The 10,675-nt window shown below is 43.4% G+C and overlaps 1 protein-coding gene across 1 annotated transcript in view; it reads left to right on the top strand.

Moving 5' to 3' along the window:
* The first annotated feature begins 10,415 nt into the window (after window positions 1–10,415).
* NUP210 (nucleoporin 210) overlaps window positions 10,416–10,675 on the top strand; it is a 109,161-nt gene continuing 108,901 nt past the window's right edge. The window contains exon 1 of the mRNA XM_004368677.1: window positions 10,416–10,501. Within this exon, the coding sequence (XP_004368734.1) occupies window positions 10,416–10,501 (86 nt within the window). The remainder of the gene's footprint in view (window positions 10,502–10,675) is intronic.

The raw sequence follows: 10,675 nt of genomic DNA on the forward strand, positions 1-10,675 counted from the left end.
TCTTTATGGCACCATAAAGTGGCAGTGGCTGCAGCAGTGGCTGCTATGAACATCAGCAGGGGCAGGGCCTGGACAGATCAGCAGTCAGTGTGGGCTCTTGGCTTCAGTCCAGGGGTAGAAGCAGCCTCCTGATGTCTGGGTAATATTTCCTTTTCCCTTTTTTTCCTCCATCCCTTTCAACACTTTGGAAACCAATTATTTGCATTAAATAACTTTCTGTTTGAATATCTAGAATGACTTCTATTTTCCTGACCAGAAAAGGATGGATATAGCTGGCATCTTCCTAACATCGACATAAATAGCATCGTGTGTATACAACATCCTGCATTTCCTTTTTTTTTTTTCTTTCTTTCTTCTTTTGTTTTTTATTGTGGTGAAAATATACTCCCCAAAATATCTGACAATACAACAACTTCCACATTTATAATACAATGACATTGATTACGTTTGTTTTGCCACCATTATCACTATCCTTTTCCAAAATATTCCACTGCCATTAACATAAACTCAATGCCCCCAAATAAAAACTTCCCCTTCCCTCTCCCTCCTACCCCTGGTAGCCATGAATAATCTTTGGTTTCTATATATTTGTTTATTTCATGTAAGTGAGATCATATAGTATTTTTCCTTTTGTGACTTATTTCGCTCAGCATAATGTCTTCAAGGTTCATCCATGTTGTGGCATGCATCAGTCCTTTTGTTTTTTAAAAAAAAGTTAAAGATACAGAAAAATGCCTATAAAGTATGTGTTCAGTTCAACAAAAGGTTGCAAAGTGAACATTCATGAAATCACCACTCAGGTTAAGAAAGAGAATGCCGTTACTGGCACCAGAAATCCCGGTACATCTTTCATTGACAACTTCCTTTTTTCATGCCACACTACGGTTTTGTGATCTAACCATGCTGATATATACCTATGGTTCGTCCTTTTACACTGTTATATAGTATTTAATTCTATGAGCATACCATGTCTTATTTACCCATTCTTTTACTTAGTGAAATTAGCAATGCTTTCAATTTGTTTACATTCACTTAATATCGCAATAAATAATCTTCCTTTCATCTCTCTGTACAAGAGTGAGAATTTCTCTATAGCTGTTTTGTCAGACTGTGGGTTGAGAAATCAGTGTAAAGGGTTCCAGCCAATAAAGTTTTTTACAGCTTTATTGAGATATGTTTCACATTTCATAAAACTCACCGATTTAAAGTACACCATTCAGTGGATTTTAGTATAGTCACAGAGTTGTGCAACTATCACCACAATCTAATTTTAGAACATTTTCATCACCCTGAAAAGAAACCCTGTAACCATTAGCAGTCACTCTCTACCTCTCAGCCCCGGCCCTTGGCAACCACCATTCTACTTTCATTCTCTGTATGTTTGCCTATTCTGGACATTTTACATAAATGGAATCATATAATATGTGACCTATTGTAATTGGCTCCTTTTACTCAACATGATGTCTTCAAGGTTCATCCATAATAGCATGTATTTCATTCCTTTTCATGGATGAATAATATCCCATTATCTGATATACTACATTTTGTTTAACCACTCATCAGTTGAAGGACATTTGAGTATTTCTACTTTTGGGCTATTATGAATAATCCTGCCATGAACATCCATGTACAAGTTTTTGTGTGGACGTATGTTTTCATTTCTCTTGGGTATATGCCTAGGAATGGAATTGCTGGATCATATGGTAACTCTATGTTTACCTTTTTGAGGAACTGCCAGACTGTTTTCTGTAGTAACTGTACCATTTTACATTCCAACCAGCAGTGTATGAGGGTCCAATTTCTTTGCATCCTTGCCAACACTTGTTATTGTCTATCTTTTTTATTATAATCATCCTAGTAGATGTGACATGGTACCTTATTGTGGTTTTGATTTGCATTTCCCTGATGACAAATGATAGGCATCTTTCCATGTGCTTCTTGGCCATTTGTATATCTTCTTCAGAAAAATGTCTACTCAGATCTTTACCTGTTTTTTTAAATTGGGTTATTTTTTTTTTTTATAGTTGAATTGTGATCAAATGGCTTTTTAAAAAATGAAATACAGAAAAAATTCTTAGATATGTGCCTGGCACATGGTAAACAGTCAAAAAATGAAACGTAGAATAGAAGATATCAGAGTGCATCACATGTAGGAAGGGCGAACACTGTTTCAGTGAAACTTGTTTCCGTTATATAAATGCACGTGTAGATTGAGTTACACGTGAATTATATTTCTTACTGTGGACTGTGCTCAAAAAAGTTCAGAAGTCCTTATTCCAAGTTATGCACTTAGAGTAGATGAGTTGCTAGTGTAGAGTATGCCCATGATCATGTTTGCTACATACAGATCCATGATCCCTTCTCCATAGTTTTGAAATCCAAAAAACTCTAAAAACCCCATTGTTCCCATTAATTTGCAACAACATCCTCTGTCAGTGGAAACTGACCTAAGATGACATAAAACAAATGAACAAACCATTGCCATTGAGTCGATTCCAACTCGTAGTGACCTTATAGGACAGAGTAGAACTGCCCCATATGGTTTCCAAGGAGCAGCTGGTGGATTTGAACTGGGACATTTCAGTTAGCAGCCTAGCTCCTAACTACTGAGCCACCAGGGATCCAAGATGTCATAGGTTATGTAAATTCTATATTTACCCCCATTTAACATGAATATTCATGTTTACTGCAGAAAAACCAGTGTGTTGACAACAGAATGCTGCTTGTGAACTCATTGGGAGTGGTGATATACACATGTGTCTTAGGCTGGATTCTCTAGAGAAGCAAAACTAGTAAAGCGTATAAATATATATAAAGAGAGATTTATATCAAGGAAATGGCTCACATGATTGTAGGCTGGAACGTCCCAAGTCCGTGGATCAGGATGGAGGCTTCTCTCGATTCATGTAGCCACAGGGGCTGGCGAACCCAAGATCGGCAGGTTGGAGAGCAGGGCTCTTGCTCACAGGCTGTGAAGATCAACGAATCCCAAGATTGACAGGCAAGACTGCAAGGCTTCTCCTGATTCACATAGCTGTACGGGCTGACAAACCCAAGATGGGCAGGCCGGAGAGCAGGGCTCCTGCTCACAGGCTGTGAAGACCAATGAATCCCAAGATCGGCAGGTAAGCTGATAGCTCAAGTCCCCAGAACCAGATATCAGATGAACAGGAGGCAGCTGCAGGATCCAGAGCGAGCAAAAAAGGCAGAACATCTGCTTGTATTGGGATGCAGGCCACACCCCCAAGGAAACTCCCTTTCAACTTACTGGCTTCTCACAACAGATTCCATCGTGGGAGTGATCACATATAAACACTGAGAATCATGGCCCAGCCAAGCTGACACACAATCTTAACCGTCACAACATGGTATTTGTACCCTTTACTTTTCAGATCCCCCTTCCCAAAAAAGAAAAAATTCTGAAACACATCTAGTCTCAAGAGTTCAGTAAGGGCTTGCAGACATGTGTGCCAAAAAGCTCTCCAAACTGGCTGAACCAATTTACACTTCCACCAGCAGCATGAGAGAGTTCATTTTCCTCCCATCTTTGCCCAGACATGATGTTGTTAGACTTTAAAAGTTATGCCAATTTGATCAGTGGGAAAAGACAGCTTGTTGCTGTCTCAATTTGCATTTCCCTAGTTACTGAAAAAGATGAGCAAAATTTCTTATGTGTGTTGGCCATTTGGATTTCCTCTCTGGAAATTGTCTGTTCATATTTCTACTCATCTTTTCAGTATATTTCTTTAGCTCTCCACAAACTGACTCCAGCACCACATTCAAGTAGCTCTAGTTTTCAGGTGGTGGAGAATTTGGATTTGTCCTTTCAAACTTCCCTCTTTTTTTCCTGAGGTAATAATGGTATGAAAGAAATGAAGAAATTTCAAATAGGGATTATCCCTGCCTTTTTCAATACAAGGAGACGTATTCAGGGCCCACAGTGTAAACATGGCAGAAAAAAATTCCCCCTAACTAATTAAATGCTAAGCTCACCAAAGTTTCTAACCTAAATTATTCTGCCAAGCTATGATTCGTTGTTAGGTTGTTAGGTGCTGTCGAGTTGGTTCCAACTCATAGCAACCCTATGTACAACAGAAAGAAACACTGCATGGTCCTGCGCCATCCTCACAATCGGTGCTATGTTTAAGCTCATTGTTGTAGCCACCATGTCAATCCATCTCATTGAGGGTCTTCCTCTCTTTCGCTGAGCCTCTACTTTACCAAGCATGATGTTCTTTTCCAGGGACTGGTCCCTCCTGATAACATGTCCAAAGTACATGAGATGAAGGCTCGCCATCCTTACTTTTTCCAGGACAGATTCATTTGCTCTTTTGACAGTCAATGGTATAGACAACATTCTTCACCAACACCATAATTCAAAGGTATCAATTCTTCTTTGGTCTTCCTTATTCATTGTCCAGCTTTCTCTTGCATACGAGGCGATTGAAAGTACCATGGCTTGGGTCAGCTGCACCTTAGTCCTTAATACTCTAATATGACAACAGTTAATTGCCTTTTAAATTCTCTTCTGATCCTTGTATGCTCAAGGAGAAAGCCCTGATTGGTGCAGCTACGCCTTCAACACTTCTCTGGAGCTTGGTCATCTCCTGGTTACACAGAGAGCAGGCCTTGGATCTCAGACTTTGGCAGGAAACAGTATCTACTCGTAACATGAAGACATCTCTTTGTCTCGTGTGTATATTTATGGCTACCTTCTATTTTGGTAACAGATACTGGTTTTCTATTTACAGAGTGACTTAGAGTTTGCTTCTTAAATAAACATATGTATATACTTTGATTTGAAGACCTAGTAAACGTGTACAGGTGGTACTCAGGTATTTTAAACAGAATTTAGGATGGTAAGACAAAAAGACAAAAAAAACACTTAAAAAATGGGCAAAGGAAATGAACAGACATTTCACCAAAGAAGACATTCAAGCGGCTAACAGACACATGACGAAATGCTCACGATCACTAGCCATTAGGGAAATGCAAACTAAAACCACAGTGAGATGCCATCTCACCCCAGCATTACTGGCACAAATCAAAGAAACATAAAATAACAAATGCTGGAGAGGCTGCAGGGAGATTGGAATTCTTACTCACTGCTAGTGGGAATGCAAAATGGTACAACCATTTTGGAAAACGATATGGCGCTTACTTAGAAAGCTAGAAATAGAAATACCATATGATCCAGCAATCCCACTCCTAGGAATACATCCTAGAGAAATAAGAGCCGTTACACGAATAGAAATATGCACGCCATTTTCAATGCAGCATTGTTTAAAATAGCAAAAAGATGGAAACAACCTAGATGCCCATCAACAGATGAATGGATGAACTATGGTACACACACACAATGGAATATTACACAACAATAAAGAACAATGATGAATCTGCAAAGCATCTCACAACATGGATGAATCTGGAGGGCATTATGCTGAGTGAAATAAGTCAATCACCGAAGGACAAATATTCTATGAGATCACTACTGTAAAAACTCATGAAAAGGTTTACACACACAAAGAAACAATCTTTAATGGTTACGAGGGAGGGGAGGGTTGGAGGTGGAAAAACATTAAATAGACAATGGATAAGTGGTAACTTTGGTGAAGGGTAAGACAGTACACAATACTGGGGAAGCCAGCACAACTTGCTCAGGGTAAGGTCATGGAAGCTCCATGAACAAATCCAAACTCCCTTAGCGACTGAGTTGCTGCGCTGAGGGCTGTGGGGACCATGGTCTCTGGGAACATCTAGCTCAATTGGCATAACATAGTTTATAAAGAAAATGTTCTACATTCTACTTTGGTGAGTAGCATCTGGGGTCTTAAAAGCCTGTGAGCGGCCATCTAAGATACTCCACTGGTCTCACCCCTTCAGAAGCAAGGAAAAATGAAGAAAACTAAAGACACAAGGGAAAGATTAGTCCAAAGGACTAATGGACCACAACTGCTATGGCCTCCACCAGACTGAGTCCAGTACAATTAGATGGTGCCCAGCTACCACCACTGACTGCTCTGACAGGGATCACAATAGAGGGTCCCGGACAGAGCTGGAGAAAAATGTAGAACAAAATTCTAACTCAAAAAAGAAGACCAGACTTAGTGGCCTGATAGAGACTGGAGAAACCCCGAGAGTATGGCCCCTGGACACACTTTTAGCCCAGTAATGAAGTCACTCCAGAGGTTCACCTTTTAGCCAAAGATTAGACAGACCCAAAGGACAAAACAAGACTAAAGGGGCACACCAGCCCAGGGGCAAGGACTAGAAGGCAGGAGGGGACAGGAAGGCTGGTAATAGGGAACCCAAGGTCAAGAAGGGAGAGTACTGGCGTGTCATGGGGTTGTTAACCAAGGCCATAAAACAATATATGTACTGTTTAATGCGAAGCTAGTTTGTTCTGTAAACCTTCATCTAAAGTTCAATAAAAAAAAAGTAAAAAAATTCAAAAAAATTCTAACTCACAAAAAAAGACCAGACTTACTGGTCTGACAGACACTGGAGAAACCTCGAGATTATGGCCCCAGACACCCTTTCAACTCAGTACTGAAGTCACTCCTGAATTTCACCCTTCAGCCAAAGACTGGACAGGCCCATAAAACAATATGAGGCTAAAAGGGCACATCAGCCCAGGGGCAAGGACGAGACGGGAGGAGGGGACAGGAGAGCTGGTAATGGGGAATCCAAGGTCGAGAGGGGGAGAGTGTTGACAGGTTGTGGGGTTGGCCACCAATGTCACAAAACAATATGTGTATTAATTAATGAGAAACTAATTTGCTCTGTAAACCTTCATCTAAAGCAAATGAAAAAAATAAACAAAAATGTGTCATACGTACACACAAATTTAGGGTGGTAGGAAATGACAGAAGTTTGGGAGCCACTTACAGAAGTCACAGGACACATTTTCCTATCTCATTTTTCTATCAGGTAGACAGCCATCTCACACAAGTTGCGGGCCCCTTCTGTCCTTGAGGGTTTCTGTGCCAAGGACAGGGTGGTCTGCCTCTCCACATCTCGGAAAAGCACTGCGGCCAGGAAAAGGGAGTTGGAATCAACCACCCAGAAAAGGTGGGGGTTGGCCAGCATGGACCACCAGCTGGGCCCAAATAATTTTGGGCTAAATTCAAAACCACACTCCCAACCCACACAGGGCCCAACGTCAAACATGGCCTAGGTTGGTGGTGCTCAAAGACACTCCACTCTGAGTTTTTGGGCTCTCTGTGGAATGCATGGCATATGGTTGCTTTCTCTTAAAAAACTAATGGACTCAGGGGATGTGTGCTAACCAGACACTACCCCTTACCAGACTTGCTGGCAAATGGAACTTGAGGGAGGGGTTTAGGGTGGGAGGGGGGAGGGAAGAGTTTAACAAGCTGTGTCCACCAGGCAGATATGTTTTGTTAGGCCTGCCCAGGGTTTGTATGCTCACTTAATTCAAACTTTTTGAGATCATTGTAAATTCACAAGAAGTTGTCAGAAATTATACAGAGAGATCCCTGTACCCTTTATCCAGCTTCCTCCAATGGTAACATCTTGCAAAACTATATGCAATAGCAAACCAGGATACTGACATTGATACAGTCAAGATACATAGCATTTTCATCCTCACAAGGATCCCTCACGTTGCCCTTTCATAGCGGAACCCTTTCTCTCCACCCCACCTCTTCCTCACCCCTGGCAACCACTAATCTGTTCTCCATTTCTATAATTTTTCCATTTCAATAATATTATATAAATGGAATCACACAATATGTAACATTTTGGGATTGGCTCTTTCTTTTCACTCAGCAGAATTCCAAGTTGTTGCTTTTATCAGTAGTTCATTCCTTTTTATTGCTGAGTAGTATCTCATGGTAGGGATGTACTACAGTTTGCTTAACCATTCACCTGTTGAGGGACATTCGGGTTCTTTCTGGTTTTTGGTTATTACAAACAAAGCTGCTATAAACATTCATGTACAGGTTTTTGTGTGAACAGAAGTTTTCTTTCTTCTGGGTTATATGTCCAAGAGTGTGTATGCTTGTTTTTAATGAACTAGTTACAATCATTTACAATCTGGATGTTTCACCTAAAAATCCATGTTACTGATTTCCCCTCAACAAACAGAAGATCTGGAAAAATGGGGCCACAGTGACTCGTAACTGTAATGGGCTGGAGGCATCCAGTCCCTGAATGCCCTGCCTGGTCCCTTTTACTTGTGTGTCTCTGGCCTGGTCCAGGTACACTCCCAGTTTGCCTGGTATACGCAGAACACTTCAGTCTGGTTCGCAGGCAGACACTGCTCTGCGGTTAATCCACCACCAGCACCACTAGCTGCTGTGGCGTCGATTCTGACTCCTGGTAACCCCACGAGTATCAGAGGAGAACTGTGCGCCGCAGAGTTTTCAATGGCTGATTTTTCAGAAGTAGATCCCCACGCCTTTCTTCAGAGGCGCCTCTGGGTATACTGGAACAACCAACCTTTCGGTTAGCAGCAGAGGACGTTAACTGTTTACATCACCCAGGGCTCCCTCTGTGATTAATAGGCTCTGAGAATTGGAACGTGATGAATCATATCTTGATTTTTAAAGTATATGTATATTTGCTTGTATCAGCATACAACTTCTCTGAAAGTTTACTTAAGCGGAAAACACTGGTTGTCTATGGGGAAGCAAATAGGGTGACTGGGATAGTGAGGGGCAATCACTTTCACTGTGTATACTTTTGTGCCTTTTGAGTTTAAACCATCTGACTGTATTTAAAAAAAAACAAAAACCAAACCCATTGCCATCGAGTCAATTTCCAACTTAAATTGACCCTATAGAACAGAGCAGAACTGCCCCATAGGGTTTCCAAGGAATGCCTGCTGGATTTGAACTGCCAACCTTTTGGTTAGCAGCCTAACTCTTAACCACTATGCCACCAGGATTCCCTCTGACGGTATTACCTACTCAAAAACAAAATCAATAAAAATGTTTAAACAAATACAGGAAGACGTTCTACAGAGACTCCCTCTGGCTGGTTTACCATACATTTCTCTCTTGTTTTCTCAGAATTCCCGTTGGAACCTCCTCTCCCAGAGTACCTGGTTCCACAGCATGAAGAGCCCCCAGCTCTGGGATTTCTAGAGGTTTCCCCCAACACACCTCCACTGTTCTGGGGCCTTCAGGCTTTGAGGGTGATCCTGAAACACCCTTCATCACCATCCCAGAGCCCGATGGCCCCTGGGGGGCAGGCTCAGACCCATCTGGACCTCTCCGAAGCCCAGTAAGGCATCTCTGTCCAGCCCAGGGGCCACCTCCTCCAGATGCCTGCCCCAGTGGAATGAAATTACCTTATCCTTCCTTGTCACTGGGTGGTCAACCTGTACCTTCTGGTTTCACATCAGCACACACTTCCTGGACCCCTTACACAAGCTGCGCCTTTGTCCTTCACCTGGCCCATTTTTCTCGTGTCCCACGTGGCTGGGCCCTCCCTGCAGGACCAGATTAAGATTTTAGAGGCACTGAAAAGTATCTGGTGCCTGCTGGCCCCGGCCCTCAGGACAAGGACAACCCCAAACCAGGATACTGACATTAATTAATACAGTCAAGATACAGAGCAAAATGTAGACTGAATTTAAGATAAAAGATTTCTGCCTGTACATTTCCAGATGAATTCAGTGGTGCTAAATTTGCTCTCCCTCTTTGTTAAGGGGTGAATATGTTCTGGCCCTGCTGGCATCCTAGGTCAGCCCTTTGATATCCCCACCAGGGGCAGATTAATCAGTAAGCAAGGTACACACAGGATTAACTGTTTATTTACTAATCTGTAGTGCACAATTTCAAGTTGGTTTCCCACATATGTGGTGAAAAACAGGTGAAACTGCACTACAGATTAGTAAGTAAGCAGAAGTAAGCCTATGCATACCTTGCTTATTGGGTAATCCTTCCCTGAACCCCAGTAAAACAGTAGGTGCAACGGAGAGGACAGGGCTTTGGGATCAGAGATCCCCAGCGCTGGCCCTCAAGGTTGAGCGATCTTCGGTCCATTTAAACCGTTTCCTGCTGGGGAAACCGGGATCTTTGTCTCCTACCCCCCCACCCCGGTTGTGAACTTTAAAGGAGAGGATGCACCAGGCTCTCCGTACTTCAGGGGGTCCCTTCTCCTTGCAGAGTCCAAGTTTCCTCTTCTGGGAAGCAGGGACTAGGATGAGGCCCGCACCGCACTCTGCATCCCAGATTTCCCTGAGTGTGGGCACGTGCTTACTGGTCGGTTCCCCCGAACTGAGTCCAAGGTGCTGGGAGCCCGGCGGCCTCCCTCGGACTGCAACCCAGCGCCCCGCCCAGGCATAGCTCAAGCCCATTGGTGCCGAATGAATGACTGCAGGATGGCTAGAAGGGCCCACGTTGGCACCCAATACGGGCGAAGGGTTTGAAACCTGGGGGACGAGCATGCAGGCGGGAAAACTGAGGAGAGCCTCCTGCGTGGGCGAGGGGCAGCACACGGGCGCGCGCGCGCTCACCCTCCTTCCACACGGGTGAGCGCCCCATCCTCTTCTCCCCCACTCCCGTAGCCTGCGCCCCCAGTTCCTCTCTTCCTTCCCGCGGGGCCCTGAGAGCGCGTGCCGGAGCCAGGGGCGGGGTCGCCGCGAGCTCGGCCCCTCGGCCCCCACGGCGGCCGGCAGGGGCCCAGGAAGTGGCTCGAGGCCACC

Source organism: Trichechus manatus, unplaced genomic scaffold (genome assembly GCF_000243295.1).
Source record: "Trichechus manatus latirostris isolate Lorelei unplaced genomic scaffold, TriManLat1.0 scaffold00001, whole genome shotgun sequence".
In the NCBI taxonomy this organism is placed as follows: domain Eukaryota; kingdom Metazoa; phylum Chordata; class Mammalia; order Sirenia; family Trichechidae; genus Trichechus; species Trichechus manatus.